This window comes from Suricata suricatta, chromosome 1, assembly GCF_006229205.1.
Source record: "Suricata suricatta isolate VVHF042 chromosome 1, meerkat_22Aug2017_6uvM2_HiC, whole genome shotgun sequence".
Classification (NCBI taxonomy): Eukaryota; Metazoa; Chordata; class Mammalia; order Carnivora; family Herpestidae; genus Suricata; species Suricata suricatta.
This window is the reverse complement of record NC_043700.1, coordinates 80,423,422-80,448,328: the sequence shown is the minus strand read 5'-3', so window position 1 is coordinate 80,448,328 and position 24,907 is coordinate 80,423,422. Positions and strand designations below refer to the sequence as shown.

At 39.6% G+C, this 24,907-nt stretch overlaps 1 protein-coding gene across 1 annotated transcript in view; it reads right to left on the bottom strand.

Annotated features, from left to right (window-relative positions):
* The window catches only part of RNF150 (ring finger protein 150), a 249,739-nt gene that overhangs the window by 40,326 nt on the left and 184,506 nt on the right, over positions 1 to 24,907 (bottom strand). The window contains exon 5 of the mRNA XM_029940745.1: positions 6,333 to 6,429. Coding sequence (XP_029796605.1) covers positions 6,333 to 6,429 — 97 coding nt within the window. The remainder of the gene's footprint in view (positions 1 to 6,332; positions 6,430 to 24,907) is intronic.

Genomic DNA, 24,907 nt, shown 5'->3' with positions numbered 1-24,907 from the left:
TTTTCTCAATTAGAAATTTAGAATCCTAAAACTAGGGAGAGCATTTAGTTTGATTATCCACTCATTGCAAGACTCCTCCCTCCAGGCCCCTCCCCCGCAGATCTGACAGCCCCACTCGAGCAACATAGAAATGGGGAGCTCTCTCCTTTGCAAGACAGACTGTGTTGGCCAGCCTTCGTTAGACCGTTCTATCTTTGGGCAAAATCTTTCTCTTTGCAAGTTTTTCTCTTTGGCCTAAATGGTATTGAATATATTTATATCTCCTCCATAAACAGCTTTTAAGAGGATTTTCAGTTGTTATGTCTTTACACAAACTCATAAAAATTATTTTAAAAAGATGGTGTTGCAGAGATTTGGTCTTGAGAAATACTAAGAAGAGCATGGTCTAAATATCAACATTGCCTTAAGTGATGACAGTCCTATGGTTTTTCACTCCTAATGGATGCAGATTTGGATGGGCAGGATTAGGTGAAGAAAATTCTGGATTTGCATTGACTGAATTAACATCATAATGACTACACTGTGTCCAAAGTTCACCCAAAGCAAAAATCCATAACTCCTGGCCTCATTGGGAACACAAAGCAAGAAATCCAAAGCAGGGGACTCTTGTCCTGATTTTCTACTCTTAAACCAGTCTCTCAAGCTCCACACCTGTGTTTCCAATAGTCAGTTGGAAATTTCCATCAATCTCACAAAAATCTCAAATTCAGCTCATTCCCTCTTTCTCTGTATTCCCTCTTTATTTCACCTTCTCTGTCTCTGTTGGAAGTGAGCCAATTCATTGAAACTCAAGTTATCAAAAATCAGTTCACTGAATGACCAACCTACCATGTTTATGAAATTTAGAGATTGTGATACTAGACATAAACTATATTATGAATTTTTCTCTCCCATTACCAGCCTCCCTATTTCCTTACAGTTTCTTCCCTGGTATATTCCATTCTCTACTTTCTCAACAGAGCAGTCTTTAACAACAACAACAACAACAACAACAACAACAACACAGGTTTGATTCTTCTTCTTATTCTCCATTTTTTTTAAGTTGGATTCATAACCAGGATGGAGCCCAACATTGGGCTTGAACTCTGAGGTAAAGACCTGAGCTGAGGTCAAGATTCAGACACTTAACTGAACTGAACCACCGAGGTGCCCCTGATTCCTCTTTTCTCTTACAGAACAAATTATAAGCTCCTTAGTAGGACCAAACAGCCTCTCTACAGCCTCACAGCAGCCAGCTTTTCTGGCCTCACCTCAGCCTTTGCAAACACAGAACACCATATATTCCCTATCTCAGTGCCGTAGCTTCTGCTGTACCTCTGATCAGCCCCAAATACCCCCATGGCCTTCCCCATCCCAGGGTCTCAACTTAACTGCGGTGAATCCTTCACTTCCCAGGCCAACCATCACCTTTTCTAGGTAGTGTTCCCTCCCAGGTAGCATGTTTGATGCTGTGATACTTTGTGGGTATCTCTTTGGGTGTTATGGTTTATTTGTAACTGTGCTTGTCTCTGTCTCACTCTACCAGTCCACTAGCTTTCTTCCTCCAGCTTGATTCAGGTATAATTGACACATAACATTGTATCAGTTTAGGTGTAGGACAGAACGATTTGATACACATACATACTGCAGAATGATTAACACCTAAGTTCAGCCAACATCCATTACTTCATAGAGTTACAAGTTTGTGTGTGTGTGTGTGTATGTCAGATGAGAACTTTTTAAGATCTACTCTCTTAGTGACTTTCAAATATACAAAACAGATTGTTAACTATAGTCACCATGTTCATGTTACATCCCCAGAACTGATTTATAACTTGACTGCCTTCACCCATTTCATCCCCACCCCAACCCCCCAACCGCTGGCAACTACCAGTCTGTTCTTTGTTTCTAGGAGTTCAGTTTTTCAGATTCCACATACCAGTGAGACAAGAGCTTTCTAAAGTGAAACAACAACATTATGTTGATTCTGATTTCAAAGCCCTCATATAGTGCCTGACAATTACAAGGCGCTCTCAGTAAATGTTGATTTTATCAGGGTCTTGGTTAACTACTATGAGAAGTTGGGAACGTTAGTTTTTGCCCTAGATCAGTTAAGGGAGGATTTGAGAAAATGCTTTAAAACCTGTCAAGTTCTATGTGAAGGTAAGGTATGCTATTCAAGGATAGCAGAATATGCCACCCCAAAATATGCTGTTGGCATAAGGATTATTTTGAGCTAAAAACAGTTGAGATGAAGCAGATAAAGAAATGTTCTCTGTCCTCCTTCCATCTGCCTAAAAGTAGGACATTTTGTAAAGGTGGCCCCCCTCCCTGTACCATGAAGAGAACATTCTGGTCACCAGAGACTGGGAGTTGACACCAAAATGGATCTGTAATAACACTCCTTGCTAATATGCTCTTCTCTGCCATTAGTTTCCCTCATATATGGACTTTCCCACAATTTGCTGCCCCAGAAACTCAAGGTCCTTTGTCCAGTCACTTCTGTAAAAACTTGTATCTTTGTGAAGATGCTCTGCATGTCCAAGTCCTGCCCACCCCTTTGAGTTACTCCTTCCTAAGTGCTCCCACGTGCATGTGCAGTGCACACGTTAATAAACGTCTGGTTGCTTTTCTCGTATTTCTCTTTCACCAGTCTCATTTATAGGGCCCCCCTGGAGAGCCTAGGAGAGTAGGAGGGAAAATATTTTTTCCTCTCCCTTACACTATATAAAAACACTTATAAGCAAAACCAATTGTATGGGGGGGGGTGTCAGGGAAGGAGAGATTTCACAATGAGAATACCGTGCTGGTTGGTCTCGCCTCCATATGCATCTGAATGCCATCACATATGCAATAACTACCGACATAGTTTTCAAAATGTTGACTTCATTTGTTAACATTGTTTCTTCATTTTGTCTCTTTTCTTTTTTTGAAAAAGAGCTATTAATTTTGAAGCAGAGTGCTCCCTTTTACTTTGTGGACTAGTAGGAATGGTATTATATTTTTAACAGAAGAGGGAAAGAGAAAGAGCTAATTAGCTCAGTGAGACTGTTAGTGGTGGCAGGCATGAATAATTTGGCTTAGGTATAATATTTCATAGACCAAACATTACAGAAACTCACAGTTTATATCTACTCTAAGTGGTTTATCCAAGAGAAGAATGTTTGAAAAGGGATCCAATTTATATACCTCTAATTACAGCCATAATGTTTAGCAGAAGATATCAAATACCATCTGCAGATGAATACTGCCTAGGTGTTCAAATCCAGGTCAGTACGGGGAAAACCCCTCACATACACCAACCTCTAGAAGTCAGGAACTTGGGAATACCCCAGCTCCATGGGGTTTTCTATTCAACAACTACCATCCTATTCCTGTCAGGACAATAGCGATAGGAGAAGGTGTTCACTGCAGGGATATGAATGGCCTGGGGGATATGGTGCCTCAGAGGAGTCCTCACTGGGATCAGTGTTCTGTAAAGACTCACCTAGACCTGACTGGAGAGAAACGATGCGGAAGCTCTGTTGTATAGATAAAGGGGTGAAAACACTTCTGACAATGAAGGCCTCCCACCTCCTTTTCAGTTCAGTATCTTATTTCTCTTGGCAAAGTATTGTAAAAAAAAAAAAGATACCCACTCTACTGGGAATTTCATGATCCACAAGCTGTGCTTTCATTCTTTAGCTCATTTTAGAGAAAGCCACTTTACAAAATGAAAATGTCCCCAGTGCTCAGACTTCAGTTTATGTGTGGTGTGCCTTATAGCACAGAGAGCCACAAGGATACTCAGGTAAAAACAAGGAAAAACAGAAACAAGCCAAAAAAAACCCTTACTGGCTGTATCTGGACCAGTTAGTTGACCAAGATGACAACCAAGTAATGAGTGGTGAGTGGACACCATCCAAAGGAGGACCAGACTGAATTTCATAAATATGATTCTGTGACTGGCAGCCTTCTGGCTCTGAAGAAAGGCAGTGGTGCCACAGACATGGGATACAGAGAGAAGAACCATAGGCACTAATTGTTAGAGATTGACAAGCTCTTTTCAATTTTCCTTATGAATCGAGTATAAGGGATTTAGAAAAAATTATAAAAACAATATATTTAGGCTGCATAAAGAGGGCTTCAGTTAGCTAAGTGTTTACTAAGTGAGAAGGCTGTGAACCTGTCCAGAGACATGGAAAGGTATACGAATGCAATAAAACATCATCTTTTTGGTCTGGTTTAGGCCTGGTGCTACCCAGTGCCGAAGTACAGAGGGAAACGATATCCCCAATTCCTCCCAGATCCAGACTTCAGTATCATCCTCTAGGACACAACCAGAAAAGCCTTGGGGAGGCGTGAGGGTAGCCATAGGCCTTAGTGGTTCCTGAGAAATGGCCCCACATGCTTTCTTTCTAGAGGATGTTCTGTTCTCTGGGGTGAGCTCAGATGTGTGTCATGTTCCCAGGCAGCGGGCCATTATGAATCCTTGGCAAAATCCAAGAGACGCTACTCGTGTTTATTTCTCTGGAGGTCAAGTGTGGTAAAATCCCACCCATCCTTGGTGGGCATAAAACCATGTACAAAATGCCCAACTGCTAAAAGTTAAAATGTTTTTAATTTTGGAAATAAGCCCAAAGGGCACCCAACAATTCTATTTTGAAAACAGTACTTGTATTGTCAACTCATTCTCAAGTAGCTTCTGGAGAAGGCTTACCTCCTCTGGAGAAGTCTGAAGTCAAATGCTATTTAGTTTAAAACTTAATGGTAGACATAGTACAATATGCATAACATGATTCATTTTATTAAAAAAAAAAAACAAAAAAAACTTAACCCCAGAAGTGGTTTGGTTTCATTATCCTGACCAAGAAGCATCGGGATCAACATTTAGGAGCTTTGAAAATATCCAGAGCAATAGAAACTGGGTCAAATAATGTGACTGTCTACCCTGAATTGTAAGCATTCTAAAGGTTTTGGAGACTAAAGACAACATACACATAGGCAAGCACACACATACATACATTTCCCACCTCCCTTGCATGAGCCGGTTGAAAAGTGCAAACCCCGAGTTTGATTTTCTAAGCTCCTAGTATCTGGTAGAGATGATGGGTTCTTACTAATATTTCATGTTCACTGTAATCGATTTTCACCTTGAATGCATTATGCATTTACAACTCTGGTCTGAAAATTTAATGCATTGCCTTTTAAAATCTAGCTTGAAGCTATAGTCACACAAGTTGATTTGTGTTTGGTGTATCAAACATGAAAAACAGCATATAGCTTGCAATGAGGCATTGGTACTGGGTAGAAAATTCTCCAGCTAATGGATGACCTCCTAATGCTTCAGGTGTGCCCTCCCCAACAGAGCCCCTCTGATAGTCCTGGCATAATTAGCATTTTGGCATTAAAGGAAACCTTTGATATCTGATCTGATCCTTTCTTCTTCAATGACATCTTGGGACTGTTAACATTCTCTTTATTCTCTGCCCTCAGTAGTGAGAACTGACAACAGAGAAGCTATAGCAAAGTGGAGGGGATGGGGGGAGGTTGGTCTCTGTATCTTGTTTGTCTAGATTCTTTTAGACAGTGCCTGTGTTTTTCTCACATCTCTGTGTGGCCCTTGGATTTGGTGGCCTGGCTTGCTTCCTGCCCTCACGACAGCAGCTGGTGTCTCACCAACCACCAGTTCGTGGGCTTCACTTTAATACAATCCTGGGAAAGTCCTTCCCTGGAGCATCAAGCCAGCCAGCTGGTGGGATGCTCTTTGCACTGGGGGAGAGACTAAATTTTATAAATATATGATGGAGGGCACCAGCTAGATGGTAGTGCCAGAATTTGGTGGCTCTGGCTCTGGTTTCCTGTTCCCTCAAGGTCTCTGCAGAGATCTGCGTTGAGCAGAGGCTCTGGGCCAGGTCCGTAGTGGCTGTCCTTCCCTCTGGTTGTCCGGAAGAGCTCCTTTCCAGGGAAAGCTAGAGGGTTGTAGGGCAATATCAGAAAGTGCGGCATGCAAATCTCCTTCCTGACAATGTGTAATGACACAGGAGGTGATCAGTGTGTGACCAAGCCACCCAGACTCTGCTGTGTCTCGCCTGCACTCACACCCTGCAGCCTAGATGAGAAGACTCTGAGCTGCACAAGTGGCACCTTGGTTCACAGATATGGATGTGGTGAAAGGGCTGTGATGTTCTCAGAGTGAGAAAAAGTGAGGAGAGATGTTTCAGACATGGGTGTTCCCTTGGGTCCTCAGCAGATGATGACTCTGCCACGGAGATGAGGGGGTCATAGAAAATCCAGGTGTGATGTTTTCTCCCCACTTTGGGCGTGATGCAGAAAGACACACATTACGATGCTGTAGGCTGTGCTGTGCTTACCGGGATCCCTAGGGCTTTAAGAATGTTCATCTTGCACATGGGACAGGTGCGATGGTCTAGAAGCCAGGGGTCAACACAGGACTTGTGGAAAAGATGCCTGCAATGAGAACCATACATCTTAGAGTGGCGGTAACCACACCGACTACCTAGTCCACCACAGCCCAGAGACTTGTCCAAGGTCGCTCGTCTGCTCAGAGGCACAGCCAAGACTCGAGTCTCCCTCTCCTAGCTCCTGGGCCAGTGAGCTTCCTGGTATACCCTGTACTGGGTTAGTCAAAATCTGTCTGGATCCCAGAACTGTCCTACATGATTCACAACTGAGCCTTCCATGTTTCAGAAAACGTAGAGAATGTAGAAACAGAGAGATTTTTCGCTTTCTCAATAGGAAGAATGCTTAACGGAAAGAACACAAGTGGGGAGGCCTGCACAGAGCTTTCAAGATAACTTGTGACTTGTAAATAAACCCAAAGTTTCTTTCTCTGTGGTCAGAAGACAACTGCAAAATAAAGGCTTGTTTCCATTACTATTTGGGCTCTCACACAAAAGGGCAAAAGAGCTCCTGGCAGCATTTAACAACACAGATGACATTTTATGTTGTTATGGCTGCTGGCTGTCAAATCAGAAGCCAGAGTGAAGGGTACTGTACCCTTTCCTGTTTGTACAGCTGATGTGCTCAACTCCACTGCCGTTCTCATGTGCCACTCCCGTGAGCCTTTGCTGCATGCCAGCAGGAGCGGGGCATTCAGTAGGCGCAGGGGGGCTTCCTAACTGACCTTTCATTCAACTTGGCTCTCCAGAGCCCAAGATATTATCAGGGACTGCTCGAGTCAGAAGCGTTTCTTCTCACAAGACTCCAGACCACAGGCAGAAGCAGTCAGAACTTCCTGCCTGGGGCAAGAAGATAGGGAACCGTCTGTTTTAAGTATGAAGGCTTCGCAGGACATTCCATTCAAGCCTGACTTTGGGCTCTTTCTGGAATATGTTTACTCCCTTTTCTCACCTTTGTTTTCTTTCCTTCTATTGGTTCTAACCATTTTCTTTGCATTAGAGGGCTTTAGTCTTAAATGCTTAAAAGGGACCCCTAAATTAGAAAAGAGTGCAGGAAGGGCCACCTTTTAAATGGAAATTGAGAAGAACCCATGAGCTAAGGATGGGGTTAGTTGTACTCTGGATATGGTTAGACTGGGGACTAAAACAGGAGAGTAGCAACCTGGATGTGTCATCATGTTTCCAGATTGTGGATTAGAATGCCTGCAGGTTTATTCCTTGGAAGACACATATCACATTCATTCGTTCCTTTGCCCATACATTCATCCAACAAGTAATAAATGCTGAGACCTGTGCTCAACACTGACAATCAGCATGGTAGTGATTTGGCTCCTTCCCTTTGGGAATGTAACAGGAGGAGAAGAGGTTAAGAAAATAACATAAATAACAGTGCTAAGGATTACCTTAGAGGAACATGGAGTTTGGGAAGGCTTATACCTGGGAGATTTATTTTGTTTGGGTACTCAGGGAAGATTTCCCTGATGAAGTGCCAAAGTAAACACATGAGGGCTCTGCAGACATGAGCCACATGAAGGGGAGGGTAGAAGAAGGGTATTCTAGGCACAATGACTGACTGGCACAAGAGCCCTGAGCTGGACATGGGCAGAAGTGAGGGAGGGACTAAAGCAGGATGAAGCCACCTTGTGCTCCCCAAAGGAGTAAGAACCTCCCTGTGTTGAGGCTCTGCACTCAGGAAACAAGTTCTGAATCTGAACTTGCTCACTAACTATGTTCCTCTGGGGGAAAAAGTCAAACATTCTGATCCTTCTGACTGTTCTTGGGAAGCAGCCCCTGTGATGTTTCCTGCATACATGGTAGAGTCAGAAAGGAGGGCCAATCATTTGCTGTTTTAGCTTCAATAAGCCACTTAATATCCCCAAGTCTCAGATGCCCCATCTGTAAAACGGAGATATGCCTACTTATGCCGAGAAGTCTTTCCATTGTCTCCAATCCCCAGAAGCTGGTAGTTATTCTCGAACACCCTGTCATTGCTTTCTGTGCACTGCTCATTCTGACTTGTCTGTGATGGTTAGTTTTGTGAGTCAACTTGGGTAGGCTATCGTGCCCAGTCATTCCATCCAACACTAATCTAGGGGCACATCAGAGACCTGGGTCACATCTGCAATCAGTTGACTTGGAATAAAGGAGATCATCCTAAATTATCTAGGTGGGCCTTATCCAATCAGTTAAAGGCCTTAAGAACATAACTGAAGTTTCCCTTGTCAGCCCTACATAAGCCAATTTCTTGAAAAATCAATGCCTTGAAAATGACTATATATGAGATATATAATATAGTGGAGTATGGTGTGATTCTCTGAACAACACTGGCCAATACATCTGCCAATGAGAATATAAGGTCCATGAGAGCAAAATCCTTGTTTGCTTGCATTCACTGCTGTATCCTTAGCATCTAGTATAGTTCTTGGCACACAGTTGATGCTCAGAAATATTTGTTATATAAATGAATACTTATCAAAGGCCCTGATACTCCTCACTGCCTACACAGGGTCATAAGCCCATTGACTCAGTCTTGCTACCTCTCTTCCACATGCTTTGCTTTGCTTCTATTCTTAATGCTGCTTCCTCACTCCTAATCTTGTTACCGTTCTTTATTATTGCAATAATATCTAAACTGCTCTCCACACCACCAGCTTTTCCTGTTCTTTTCATCCCACTCATCCTTGCCAGATTTATCTTCCTAAAATATAGCACTAGTTACGTCACCTCCTTGTTCCATTCTGTTCTGTGCTAGGAGCTGGGTACAAAGATGAATAAGACAAGGTCTGTCCATCAATGCAGTAGCATAGTCTTTGAGTAGTTCCCTGTGAACCACAGTGCAAAGGCCACTGGAAAGCCACACTCCCGGATCCATCATTTTCTGACTGTTTGATCTTAGGCAAGTCTTAGTTTTCTAAGACTCAGGTGCTCATCTGTGAAATTTTCTTTTAAGTTTGGGGTTTGCAAGTGAATGACTCTGTGGGGGGGGCAGGGTTGGGAGTGGGGGGATAAATAATGACCTCAAAGCTTAAAAGGTAACTCCTGGCCCTCCTTAATTGTAAGCCACCATTCATCAATAAGTACATCTTATTGATACTGATGTACTACATCTTGTTTTTAGATATTATGTTATTACCCCAATTTCTACTCTTTAGAATATATTTTTAATATTTTAACAAGTAAAGGTAAATTTTTAAAAAATCAAAAGGAAAACTAGGGCAAAAAATGAAAGTGCTACAGTGACACATTGGGTGAACGTTCATTTTCTCGCATCATATTTCTTGTGTTAACTATCAAATATGAAGACTGTATCCTTGTAATTAGGACTGCGAAAACAATTCCTCTCTCCCCAATGGAAAGAAAAATAAAAGTTACTAGACTAAATAAACAAAGAAATAGGGAAAGAATCCGGTGTTCAGTCAGATGAACCAATAGTCGCGTAAACATCTCTACGGCAAAGTCAACCTCCGCTCCTCCTGCTTGGACGATTCACCGCACTGTTTCTTCCCATGTTTTAACACAGGCTGTGTGAGAAAGTACACAGTGAGGAACAATGGGACAAGATATTCTATGTTGTCTATCTTAACAATCCCAGCAAGCTGGAAATGCGACAGAGGATTGACCAAAACTCTTCTCCCTCTTTTTTTCATCAAAGGGAAGCAAACATTTAAGTAAAAGTTCTTCAGGGGCACCTGGGTGGCTCAGTCAGTTAAGTGTCTGACTTTGGCTCACGTCATGATCTTGCAGTTTGTGGGTTCGAGCCCCACACTGGGTTCTGTGCTGACAGCTAGCTCAGAGCCTGGAGCCTGCTTCGGATTCTGTGTCTCCCTCTTTCTGCCCCTTCTCTGCTTGTGCCCTGTCTCTGTCTCAAAAAATAAGCAAAAAAAGGAAAAAGTTCTTCAAGCATCTGACCAAAGATGGTGCTGACAACTGAAAATGATGCTGAGCAGATTATGAGTAATAAAATAAGTTTTCATGTTTTTTAGCAGTAATGACAAACCCAGCTAAACCTGTTTCCCCATTTATTAGTTTTTGTTATCTGCTGTGCTTTTGTCTGTATGTGTGTCACTCCCTCCCTCCATATAAATGGCTTTTTTTCTCCACCTGGAGGGACAACAAAGCCTTTCTGGTCTTTCCGTCTCATTCACTTTCATGGGCCCTGTCAGAGCCTGTCACCCTGACACTGACATTAGAATTCCACGGCTCTCCTTTTGGCACCAATACAAGCTGTTTCATTCCCTTCAGTGAGATAGTTATCAAAGAACATGAGTCCCTCAGGGACCCAGGCAACATTAGCTATTTAACTAGGATATATCCAGCTCTTCTATGGGTAGTCAAAATATTTCTTCATAACCTCACAATCTTATTTGCAATTGTCAATGAAGTCAGAGTTTCTAAATTAATAAACACAAATTTAATTAATGAATATTAACTTAATTTTATTAATATGCTTCCATGTATCTAACATGCCTACTACTCAACAGGCATGTTACTTACATTATTAATTCATAACACCTCTATGCTCATCAAAGTAAATTAAATTATGCAAAGTGCTTGTAAGCTGTGGAGCTAGGGCTCAGACCAGTGGTTTTACCCAACTCTGCACTCTGCCATCCTTCCTCCCCACAACTGAACCGTCATGGGGGAGTGGTGTGGTTTGGAGGAATTCGAATTTTTATTCTTTCCCAATGTATTTTTGTGGTTCAGTTTCAAGGCAGTTTCTTAGTCACAGGGGTTGGGGATCAAGCAAAACCAAAGGGACAAGTGATCTGCCTTAAGCATATTCACTTGGCTACAGAAGGGAACGCTGTCAAGCAATATTGGCCTCCTCAGGACTATACTTAGATATTAGTTTGCTTGATTTATTTGAGGAGAGGATAACACTGGCCTCTAAATGCTTTGTACTCCCCCCTTCCCCACTGCCCAATGAACAGATGTGGTAAATCCCGAGTTGGCAGTTTCATCACCTTTCCATAAAATGTTCATATTTGAACCATCAAGGATCACAGAAAGTCATACCCACACTTTGTCAGGGTTCTTCTCAACATGGTCTGGTTTCCCTTTCTTGTTTTAGCTTTCTATATAAATATGGTATCACCCCTCAGACTCGAAATGCTTCAGCTGCTCCCCTCTTCCTAGAGCACAAAGTCAAAATGCCTGAAGACAATGCACACAAGAATGCTCACCCACTCTGGGATGTGTCACATCTTCTGTTACATTCCCACATTTACTCACACTTTTACCATAGCTCTGAAAGGCCCTTCTCATTTTTCCCCCTGGTGAGTCAAATCTCGCTCATTATTCAAGTCATAGCTCAGATAGCCCTTCTCTTCTCTGAATATCCCATCCCTTTTCCTGAAACTCAGCCAAGGAGAGCTAGTTTCTTTTTCTTTTTGCCCCATTGTGTTTTCTTACATATGTTGCAATAGCTGAGTGTGTGCCCTGATTTCCGGGTTTGACCACCACTCCTTAGCTTTGTGACCCTGGGTAAGTAATTTAACTTGCCTGTGTGTTTTCTCTTTCGTGCTTTAGTACCATGTCCTTTAATTGTTGCAACAACCCTCTAAAGTAATATTGTTTGTGATAATCCTTTAGAAGATTGTTATTATAATCAAAGGACAAAGGGCATAAAACAGAACAAACAAAGACCCAAGTTAGTAGACTGAAGAGAATATTAGAGCAGAAATAAATGAAATAGAGACTAAAAAGATGATAAAGAAGATAAATGAAGTTAAGAGCTGGTCTTTGAAAAGATAAAATCAACAAACTTTTAGCTGGACCAAGAAAAAAAAGGAGAGGACTAAAATCAAAAATGAAAGAGATGAGGGGCACCTGGGTGCCTCGGTTTACTATCTGACTCTTGATTTTGGCTCAGGTCATGATCTCACAGTCATGAGATTGAGCCCTGCATGAAATTCTCTCTCTCTTCTCTCTCTGCCCTCCACCCCCTCATGCTTGCTTTCTCCCTCAAAATAAAGAAATAAACATTAAAAGGATAAATGAAAGAGATGATACAACTGATACCACAGAAATATAAGGCTCATAAGAAACCACTACAAACAATTTTATGTCAACAAATTGGACATCTGAAAGAAATGGATAAATCTCCAAAAACATACAATCTACAAGAATGAATCATGATGAAGTAGGAAATCTGAACAGACTAATTATGAGTAAGGAGACTGAATCAATAATCAAAAACTTCCCAACAAATAAAAAAGTCCAGGACCATATGGCTTCATTGGTGCCATAAAAAATAATTAATACCAATCCTTCTCAAACTCTTTCAAGAAAAAGGAAGAGGAAGGAACTCTTTCACACTCATTTTTATGGCCAGGACTTCCCTGATACCAAAACCCAAAAAGGATGCACAAAAAAAATATAAGCCAATATCCCTGATGAACATAGATGCCAAAACATTAACAAAACATTGAAGAAGCAAATTCAACAATTAACTAAAAGGATCATATACCAAGACCAAGTGGGATTTATTACAAGATGCAAGGATGGTTCAACACCCACAAATTAGTCAATATGTTATACCACATTATCAAAATGAAGGATAAAAATCATATGATCATCTCAATGGATGAAGAAAAAGCATTTGGTAAAATTCAACATCTATTTATGATAAAAACTCACAACAAAGAAGGTATAGAGAAAAGGTACCTCAACATGATAAATACCATATATGACAAACTCACAGCTAACATTATAATCAATAGTGAAAAGCTGAAAACTCTTCCTCTAAGATCAGGAAGAAGACAAGGATGCCCACTTTCAATACTCTTATTTAACACAGTATTGAAGTCCTAGCCAGAACAATGAGGCAAGAAAAATAAAGGCATTCAAAGTGGAAAGGAAGAAATAAAACAATCACTATTTGCAGATGATATGTATAGAAAACCCTAAAGACTCCATACCAAAACTGTTAGAATAAATGAGTTCAGTAAAGTTACAGGACACAAAATCAATACACAAAAATTGGTGGCATTTCTTTATACTAATAATGAGCTGTTAGAGAAATGAAGAAAACAATCCCATTTACAACGGCATCAGAAAGAATAAAATACTTAGGAATAAATTTAACCAGGAGGTATAAGCCCTGTGCACTGAAAACTATAAAATACTGATGAAAGCAATTGAAGATACATATAAATGGAATGATATTCCATGTACATAGATTGGAAGAAGTCAATATTATTAAAAATCCATACTATCCAAAGCAATCTACAGTTTCAATACAATCCCTATCAAAATTCCATTGTCAATTTTCAAAAAAATAGAACAAATATTCCCAAAATTTGTACAGATCCAAACACACACAAAAAACCTGAAATAGTCAAAGCAATCTTGAGAAAGAACAAAGCTGGAAGTATCATGCCCCTTGAGTTCAAATTATATTACAAAGCTACAATAATTAAAACAATATGGTCCTGGCATAAAAACAGACACATATAGATCAGATCAGTGGAACAAAATAGAGAACCCAGAAATAAACCTATGCATATATGGTCAATCAATCTACAACAAAGGAGGCAAGAACACACAATGGGGAAAGGACAGTCTCTGCAATAAATGGGTGCTGGGAAAACTGGATGGCCAAAGAATAAAAAGTCTACCCCAGTCTTACACCATACACAAAAATTAACTCAAAATGGATGGAAGGTGTTAAATATAACACCTGAAACCATAAAACTCCTAGAACAAAACAGAGGCAGTAAGCTTCTTGACATAACATCTTGGCAACCATTTTTTTGAATCTGACACCAAAAGCAAAAGCAACAAAAGCAAAAATAAACAAGCAGGAAAAAATAAACAAGTGGGACTTCAACAAACTAAAAGGCTTCTGTAGAACAAAGGAAACCGCAACAAAATGAAAAGCAACCCACTGAATGGAAGAAGACATTTGCAAGTCATATACCTGATAAGGGACTAATATCCAAAATATATAAAGAATTCATACAACTTGATAGCAAAAGAAAATCCAATTAAACCATGGGCTACAGATCCAAATAAACATTTTTCTAAAAAAGACAATACAGATGCCCAACAAATACATGAAAGGACGCTCAACATCATTCATCATCAGAGACATGCAAGTGGAAACCACAATAAAATATCAACTCACACCTGCTAAAATGTCCCCCTCCCCCCCCAAATACAAGGCACAGCAAAGTGTTGGAGACGATCTGGAGGAAAGGGAATTCTTGTGCCCTGTTGGTGGGAATGTAAATTGTTGCAGCCACTGTGGAAAACAGTATGAAGGTTCTCAGAAGATTAAAAATAGAACTACCATATGATCCAGCAATTCAATTTCTGGATATTTATCTGAAGAAAACAAAAACATTAAAAAAATTTTTTTAATGTTTTATTTATTTTTGAGACAGAGAGATTCAGAGCATGAGCGGGGAGGGGCAGAGAGAGAGGGAGACACAGAATCGGAAGCAGGCTCCAGGCTCTGAGCTGTCAGCACAGAGCCCGATGCGGGGCTCGAACCCATGAATGTGAGATCATGACCTGAGCCGAAGTTGGAGGCTTAACTGACTGAGCCACCCAGGCACCCCTGAAGAAAACAAAAACATTAACTCAAAATAATATATACCCCTCCATATTCATTGCAACATTATTTATAATAGCCAAGTGTCTGTCAATGGATGAATGGATAAAGAAATGTGGTACACATTCTCTCTCTCTCTCTCTCTCTCTCTCACACACACACACACACACACACACACACACACACACACACACAGAAAATGGAATATTACTCAGCACTAAAAAGAATGCAATCTCACTATTTGCAACAACATGGATGAACCCGGAGGGCATTATACTAAGTTAAGTTAAGTCAGAGAAAAATAAAATACTGTATGATATCTCTTATATGTGAAATCTAAAAACAAAAAACAAAAAACACCACAAGAAGACAAGCTCACAGATGCAGAGAATAGATTGTTGGTTGACAGTGGTGAGTGGGAGACATGGGTGAGGGATCAAAACGTAAAAAGGAAGAAAGGAAAAAAGACGAATAGTTTTAGTACTGCTTAGCTAATGTCATGTCCGTTGAACTGAAATGTCCAATGAATTGAAAACCACTGATTTCATGTTGATCTTATATCCAGATATCTAAAAATTATTTTATTTGTTCTAATACATTTTCACAAATGCACAATTACTGTTGGCAAAAAAAAAAATTCCTTGCTGATATATTTGTCCAAACTGATTTTAAGACTTCAGATAAAAGTATTAAAACACTTACAAAAGTGTTTCCTAACTTAAATCATAAAAATGTAAATTAAAACAATGGGTTCATTTTTTCTGATAATTTGCATTTATTTATTAAAATTTTTTCTAATGTTTATTTTTGAGAGAGACAGCATGAGCGATGGAGGGGTAGAGAGAGAGAGGGAGACATAGAATCTGAAGCAGACTCCAGGCTCTGAGCTATCAGTGTAGAGCCTACTAAGGGGCTCAAACCTACAAACTGCAAAATCATGACCTGAGCTGAAGTCAGATGCTTAACTGACTGAGCCACCCAAGTGCCCCTAATTTGCATTTATATTTAAATTTGATAGTAGCTCATGCTGGCAATGGCATAAACACTCATATACTTTTGGTGGAAAGGTAAATTGGTCAGTCTAACCTTTTGTGAGAGCAATATGGCAGAGTGAATCAACACTGAAATGAATAATCTCTTTTATCCTGTAAAAAGGAATCTGGTTTACACTTAGGTCTTTTAAGTGAGAACACATTTAAATATTATGTTCGGGGCTCTCTCCACATGGCCAATAGGTTTGTGGAGTCTGTGAGCCCGAGCTTAAGCCCGTAATAAAGCCCTTTGCTTTTGCAAAAAAATAAATAAATAAATAAACAAACAAACAAACAAATAAATAAATAAAAGAAAACAGGACACAAAACATAAAGTATTTAGAATACTACCTAGCACATTAAAAGCCAGAGGTTTTATTTTTTTAAGTCACTTGTTGGCATACGGGTGAAATTAAAAGTATTTGAACACCTGGCACAGGGTGGGCACTGATGGATAAAAATGGATGCCAACTCCAAACAATGAACACAACCTCATAGGCTTAGTGTTCACCTGCTTTACTGTTCTGTGTCTCAAGGGAGTGTGACAAACACTGGAGGACAGAGTTCAAGTATTTCTGTCTCCAAAACCTAGAAGAGTACCTTCTAGGTACTAGGAATAAGATACGCTTTCAGTATTGTTTTGGCTGAAAAAATGAATTCTGAAAGTCCATTTTCCCCAGGTCATGATTCCATTAGCAATAATCTAGTTCTTATTCCTTGGAAGTGAGCTTGTTGGGGTAGAGCTTACTAAGGAGGCACTTCTTCGAAATTTTTATGGGTTCTAAAATGTAAAAGAATTCTGCCTTCTTCTGGGTGTCAGCGGCTCCTGACAAGAACATTAGGGACATTGATGAATCAGTCCATGCTCTGCAGATATAGCATAGGGCCATCTCGGCTGTGCAAATCTCATTTCGAGAACATCAATTTATGGATTAGAGCACAAGCATCAGGGTTAGAATGACTGTAATGGCAGTGGTGATGGCACTTACAGAATGTTGGCCGAGCCCAGACGGTGTCATGGGTGTTGCATAGGAAAAATGTATTCCATTCCTCCCCAGAGGACAAAAGAAACCTAAATTTCTCTTGTTGATTTTTTATAGGATTCCACTTGTCTACTGCTCCTAAAATCAGGTGAATTCAACCATAACTTTACCAGAATCTTGATTGTCATGGCTTTGAAAAACACACAATCATTGACTTCTTCTGTGCATTATCTTTTGCCCACATGACTGTGGCCCAGTAACTAGCAGTCCAGGCATTCAATGTATCATTGGATTTCTGTACATTTTCTACTGTGCTATATTATGCAAAGTAGTAGGTTTAATTTCTATTCCTGTTAGTGAATAAATAACTTTGTTGACCTGATAGCACTTTAGTGTAGTATGGAAGGTGGATTTCTTAGTTATACATGAGAAAATCTGAAAAAGAGTATTTATGTATGTTGTTAAAGAGATTCCAAAACTGATACTAGAACTCACTAGTTGGAATATTGAGTTCCGAGGAAAAAGTAGGAAAGTCAACACAGAATCCATTCTTTTGTGTAGAATAGTTATGCAGTACTATGCAGAGCCTTGTGCTGGGCATTGGAGGTGCAAAGATGGGTCAGACAGGCATCCTGTTGGTAAGGTGTTTTGAATAAAGAATTGACAGGATGACAGGAAGATGCACAGTCTATACTGTGTAGAGGTTAAAAGCTCAGGCTGTGGGATAAAGCAAATTTCATTTTTAATCTTGGCGGACAGTCCTGGGTAACCCTGAACCTCTCTGAGCCTTAGTTTCTTTGTAAAGTGAGGATAATCATAGCACCCATCTGAGGCACTCATTAGTACTATTCATCCAATATGCTACCTCTGCATCTCTGAAACACATGAGATGGTGACAGGCTCTCCTGTTGGTGGCATAGCTCTGTGTCTCATTCTGGCCAACAAGATAAAAAAAGAAAAGATTTCACGTCGGGCCATGGGATTCAATTACTGGCTTGTCAAAGTTAACAGTGTGTGAGACACTTGTTACCTGACAGCCATGAGCAGACACTCCTCACTGATGCACAGATAAACACAGAACATGAGAAATCTCTGTTGTGTTAAGCCACAGAGAGTCGGAGGATTGTTGTTGTTGTTGTTGCTGCAGGAAAACCTAGATCCTGACTAGTAAAATGCTTATCAGGCTGTTGTAAGGATTAAATACTTGTTTGTAAAGTGCTCGGATAGTAAACGTTCAGTGGATAACGGTGCCGTTAACTATTTTTTAATGTTTATTTATTTATTTTGAGAGGAAGAGAGAGAGAGCGCTGAGTAGGGGGAAAAGGCAGAGAGGGAGGGAGGGAGGAAGGGAATCCTAGGGGCTCCACGATGTTGGCACAGAGCCCAATGTGGGGCTCTATCTCACAAACCATGAGATCATGACCTGACCCGAAATCAAGAAATCAAGAGTTGGACACTTAACCGACTGAGCCACCCAGGTGCTCCAACTATTATAAGTGATGTTAGCACAACATATAAAACGTTGGGTCATAAAGAGACACAAACAAAAGTGTCACAGAATTCAAGGAAGCAGTTCCTTTGTGAGGAAATTAGGAAGCTACAGGATGGGGGGAGCTTTGAAGTGTGGAGACCTGAGGAAAGAATCTAAGGAGAAGGAACTGTAAAGACAGTTGCAGGCTCATGATTTGGATGAGAAACTCAGTTGGGTTGAAAGCTAGACTATTTAAAAAGTAAGAACAGGAAATAAAGCTGGAATGGATGGATCCAAATCAACAGTTTGAAATAATCTGGATGGACTGAGTATCAAAGAGGTATGAACAATGAGGAAAATAACCACGGGCCTGAGCCCTCCTCATTCCTTGTGATCATGGGCTTCTCGTTATCAAGTTATTTCCTTCCAGGGTCTCAATTTTCTATGTCTCCTATACAGGAAGTCCTTGCAGGGGTGACAATGTGGTGTTTTGGGTATGGTGTGGATCAGGCCAGTAAAGCAGACACCAGCCCCTCCCTAATGTGAACCTATCCAACTGGCCCAGAGCCTCACTGTGGGGGTGATTCTGCTTTGGGCTTGGTCTGGAATGTTTTGGTCAATGATGAGAAACTGCATTTCCCTGATTCAGCCCCCCCACCCCCCACTATTTAGGTTATGCAAACATCATTTAAAACAAAAAAGAAGAGAAAAGGAAAAGGGAAAAAGCTATCACACAGAACCAGCAGTAACCATATTCTGGCTATTGTTTAAAAACAGAATTACTTTGTTTTGGCAAGCTAATACGCTATGCTAGCAGTTTTATCTGATGGAGGGGAAAATAAAAAGAAAGCACTGAAATAAATTATTGCTCACCTGACCAGCACCAGCACTGGCTTCCTATGAACAAGGCTGGCCTGTTTGCAGGGCCACAAAACTAAGCTTAGAATCACTGTGGAGAAAGTAAAATCCTTAAAACTAGCCTACATTGGATTTGGTTTCTTTGGGATGCTCAGACATTTGGCCTAGAGTGAGATGGGGTTTCTGGGGACAGACTTCATCAAATCATATTTCCAGATGTTCAACAGAGCATCTTTGGGAGGGGGAGGGGGATGGGAAGATAAAGGTGTCAAATCCAGCTTTGGAGGGGAAAGAACCCAGACTGAGAAGTTGGAGAACCTGGATTCGCTTTGGGCTCTTACTAGCCTCTCTGAGTTAACAGGTTTCTTTTAGTAAAATAAAGGAGCCTTAATGGTACTTGCTCTACCTTTAATAAAGGCTGTTGCGAAATACAAGTTAGACATCTATGTTATAGTAGAGTGCTTGACAATGTTCAAGTGTTATAACAAATAGCTACTTAATTTCATCTAGTTGTCCATAGCATCAGGTTTAAATAGCATGAAAGAAAAATCAACAAAATTTTAAATACTAAGGAATGGTATCAGGTCCTCTAGTTACTAAACACGATTTCTTTTTTAGCTACAATGGAAGAAATTGATCCTTTAGGAATGCAAGTTACAAGGGACCCTCATTTAATAGGTGTCTCATTTCTTTGGGTTCTGGTGGAGGGAAGCTCTGTGATTAAAACTTGACCCTGGTCTAATTATAACATTTGGCTGGGGCAGCAAAGCTGGTTGGCATTCATCTTGTGTGTCCAGTTGATTAATATTACTGGGGATCAGGACATTTGAAGTCAGAATGCCATATTTAACAAGGTTACTACAGTTCAAGACTTCTTTCCTAAGGCAGCATTTGCTCTGTTGAAAATACAACACAAAATAACTCATCAGACATCATTTATCAGCATTGCCATTTCCTTTCATGTTTTTTCCTTTAATCCTTTAGATTAAGTGATAACTAATTTTTGGCACTGTATACCTACAGACCAGAAAGAATCAAAGAAAAAATTGTTAGGAAACACCATCAACAAAGTTGGACTTTATATTTTAATTTTGACTAATGTACAAAATGAACTACATTTTTAAAAAAGTCCACAACATAGCTTCTTTGGTACTTAAAACAGGTTTTCCATTATTTTAAATGAGGGTATAGATTTTAATTTTTGTAATTTATCTTTTTGGAGAGAGAGACAGAGAGAGTGAATGGGAGAGAGGCAGAGAGAAAGGGAGACAGAATCTCAAGCAGACTCCACACTGTCAGCGCAGAGCCCGATGAAGGGCTCGAACTCACGAACTGTGATATTATATTACCTGAGCTGAAACCAAGAATCAGACGCTTAACTGACTGAGCCACCAAGCTGCCCCTAAAGGTACAGATCTCAAGTACTGTACTGGTTTACTGAGTATGTATATGTTTATGTACAAATACCCAGATAAAGATCTATACTGTTTCCATCCCCCCAGACTTTTCTCTTCAACTTATAGGTCAATACCCACTCCTTACCATGAAGCCACCATTACGACTTCTGTCACCACAGGTTAGCTTTGCCTGTGACTGAATTTCATATAAATGGAATCATAAAGGAACATTTGTTTTTGCCTGGCTTCTTTTGCTCAACATGATGTTTTCAGATTTATCTATGCTTTGATACACATCGATAGTTTGTTTCTTTTTATTGCTGAGTAATATTCCATTGCATGTACATACCAAATTAATCTATAGATTTTCTTGTTGCTGGTTGTTTTCATTTTTTGCCCATTATGAATAAACATACTATGACCATTCTTGTACAAGTCTTTCTGTGAACATATGCATTCATTCTCTTGGAGATATATCCAAGAGTAGAGTCGCTAGATTAGACGGTAGTATGCATTTAACTTTCCTAGACACTGTCAAGCACATTTCCAAACCAACTGTGCCATTTTAAAACCCTCGTCATACTATATAACTTTTAGTTTGGCAGAGTATATAAATTTATATTCCTGAAAAAATGAGGCTTGTAAATAACAGTTTTCATACACAATGACTATTGAGATGCTTTATACTAACATAAATTTCAGTTAAATTTGAAAAATAACTAATTAAATGATCAGTTATCTTATTTCTTGATAGGGAAGCATTAAAGAGGTCAGTAACCAGATAAAAATTCACACATTTTATAATGTACTTTTTTCTTAATCAAAAAGGATGATTAAAGCAAAATAAAAATACTTAAGTGAGAAAAGGCACTATGTACTAAAAATATGGAAACAAATATTAAAAATAGTTATCATCACATTTTGCCAATTCTAGGCTATACCATTTCTTCCCCCACATTTTAACATCTTGATATTAGGAAGCATCTTACAGCCAATGACAATTTATATTAGATATGATTTATGAGTTTAGTTAACAATAGTGGACTAAGTACAAAGTTCTGTGGTAGGTAATAGTAACATCTCAGAGAAATCAAAGATGTGGGAACTAAAACTAAGCACTGTTTTTATATTTGGCTATTGGATGAAAAAGATGCTTAAACCATTCTACCTCATGGTTCCAAAGGTATGCTAACATACGCATGCTCATATCTGGTGGTGGGGAGTAAACTCTTACCACCTTTTAGAAAAGCAGTTGGACAAAACTTATCAAGATCCTTCGAAATCACTTTTGACTCAGTAAATTCACTTTTAGAAATGTATCCTAAGGGATAAATACAGAAAACGAATATATAAACAATTAAAATGGTCATAATTTTGTAATGATGGAAACTGAAAGCAATTTGTTTGCTGAACAATAGGGGACAGTTAAATAAACAACAATAGACTACATTATACAATCACTAACATATTTTAAAATAATTTCTAAAATTAAAAAAATGCTTATTTATTTATTTATTTATTTTCAGGAGTGAAATGTAGTGATTCGTCACTTACATATAACACCCAGTGCTCATTCCAGCAAGTGCCCTCCTTACTGCCCATCATCCATTTAGCCCATCTCCCCACCCAATGCTTACTTTTACTGTCAAATAAGAAAGTAGAAGAAAAATAATATTAATGGCCTGACTCTACAATGTTTACCAATATATATGTGATGTTTATATGTATGCATTAGAAAAATTTAATATACCAATATTAATAATGATTATTTCTGGGTGGTGAGATTTTTGTTTACTTCTTTATACTTTTCTCTATTTTCAAAATTTCTCACAATTAACAATAAAACTTTGAAGTTATTTTTAAAATCACATGTATAGGGGCACCTGGGTGGCTCAGTCGGTTAAGCATCCAACTTCGGCCTAGCTTGTGATTCTGCATTTTGTGGGTTCAACCCCCAAATCAGGCTCTGTGCTGACAGCTCGGAGCCTGGAGCCTGCTTCAGATTCTGTGTCTCCCTTGCTCTCTGTTTCTCCCCTGCTTGTACTCTGTCTCTCTGTCTCCCAAAAATAAATGAATATTTAAAAAAAATTACAGGTATAAAGAAATAGCTATGAAAATGATGACTAATAATCTAATTTGCATAACATGGGCATGAAAGAATAGGTCAATCCTCATGCAAACCAGCCAATATTCATGACTCTTTTCAAAACTAAGGAAACTGGAAGAAAATCTATTCCTTTTTTTTAAAATTAAAAAAAAATTTTTAATAGTTTATTGTCAAATTGGTTTCCATATAACACCCAGTGCTTCTCCCCACAAGAAAATCTATTCCTAATCGAGCAGATGTATTGGGCACAGCAGGCTAAAGTCAGGATAGACCATTGTTGCTGGCCAGGAAGTACCCCTTTGTTTTCTGCTTCATGAATTATAGGATTCATAGTTGAATCCTGATCACATCACAGAGTTTTATAATTTTTTTCTTACTCATAAACAGTTTGGAATTTTCTGTACACATGGACATTCAGTTCACTTGCCTCATCTTAAAATCAGACTAGTCCCTGGGGTTAAAACCCTTAAGTATCTATTTTTAGTGCTTTTGGTTAAAACTTGGTGATTTTTAAGTTTTCAAATATTAAAATGATGTTCATTTTTAATAGGAGACTAGAACTGTTTTTATGTTATGTTGTTTATTATAATCATGTAGTATCTTGCAGGAAGGTGAATGAGACCCTGTGCCCCCGAAAAAGACAAGTTCATCAGTGAATATCAGGGTTGAACTGTGGTATTGCCCTGGGTTGTCATCCAAAATCTGGATCTTACATCCGAGTCTCAGGAGAAGCATGGAGACTATGAACTGCCCAGGGAGACTGGGTTGGAAGCGTCCAAGGAAAACAAGGATGTTCTCTGAGACACAGTGAACAGGTTCCCATTGGATGGAAGCCGCTGTTAGTAAGGCACTTTGGTGTAGGCACTGCGCTTACACCTCCGTTAGCGCAGTACATCTTATTAATTTGATTTAAGGACTCAGGGCCTTGCCAGGCAAGTCACTCTGTAAGTGTTAGGATACATGCCTTTTCAGACAGGATCTCTCTACTGTTAGCCATGTACTTTATACGAGATGTCTCCCAGCGCTGCTTCTCTGGCAGAGGAAAATGTCCCCTGTCCTAGGGCACGGGAGTTAATGGATTATAGTGTTTGAGGAGTCCATAATTTGGCCCATGTTAAAAATACATCAGTTATATCAGCTGAGAAAGGAAAGCAGCTGGCTGTTTGATTGATTAGATGGACAGAGTTGATATATGATCATCTTGTCAATTGTAGACACATGTAACAGACCTTTCAAAGAACTCATCAAATCTAGTAAAACAAATGTCAGCTTTGACTTTTCAACCACCCTCAAAAGCATTCCTTTTCCAAATCTCCAAGCCTCACTCTTTTAGGATCTATCTGACTCAGATACTGAAATATCACTAGAGATTCCTTTGTAAGTTAGGATATCATTTGCAAATATAAACTTCATTTGTCCTTCACTATAAATTTGTTCTATACTCTAACAGTAACCATTTATTCTGTTTTTAATTTATAATTTGGCATATTATTGTGTTTGAATCTCCATTTCTTTGCTTTCAAAACAAGTACTGTTACTAATGTTCTGATCTTTGTAAAAATGTAGACTTAAGTTTTAAAAAAATGGCAGTATGATGTATTCTATGTCCCCAACTAGTCTCATTCCTAAAATGGAAAGAAGAGGAAACGTGGCATATTTTACCAGCCAGAATCCAACAATCATCTTTCCAAAATGGAACTTTGCCTAGATGAGCCAAAGCTGGTCCTCAAGGTGTTTGTTTGTTTTGTGATAAAATCTGTTTCAGTGCCTGAAATCTGTTTCTTCTGTTATGGTTTTCTAGCAACAGTATGATACCTGCGTGACTGTTCTCAACTATTCAGAATCAGAATGCAAAGATACGTGCATGTTTTAAATATAAACAAATACAGATGTATCTACCCATTACCAGCTGGCATGGATGGCCATTTTCAGCTGTTGCAAATGCTGTCTCATGCCGGGTTTACTTCCTGAATCTCTCCCGACTAGATCGATCTCTCTACATCCCCAGTGCCGACACTCCAGTTCGGGCCTCCAGCATTTTTTACCTTGACTTTGCAATGGTCTCTCAACTGGTGCTTAGAATTCTGTCAGATGCCCTCTGAGCTACGCTCCACACGGTGCCA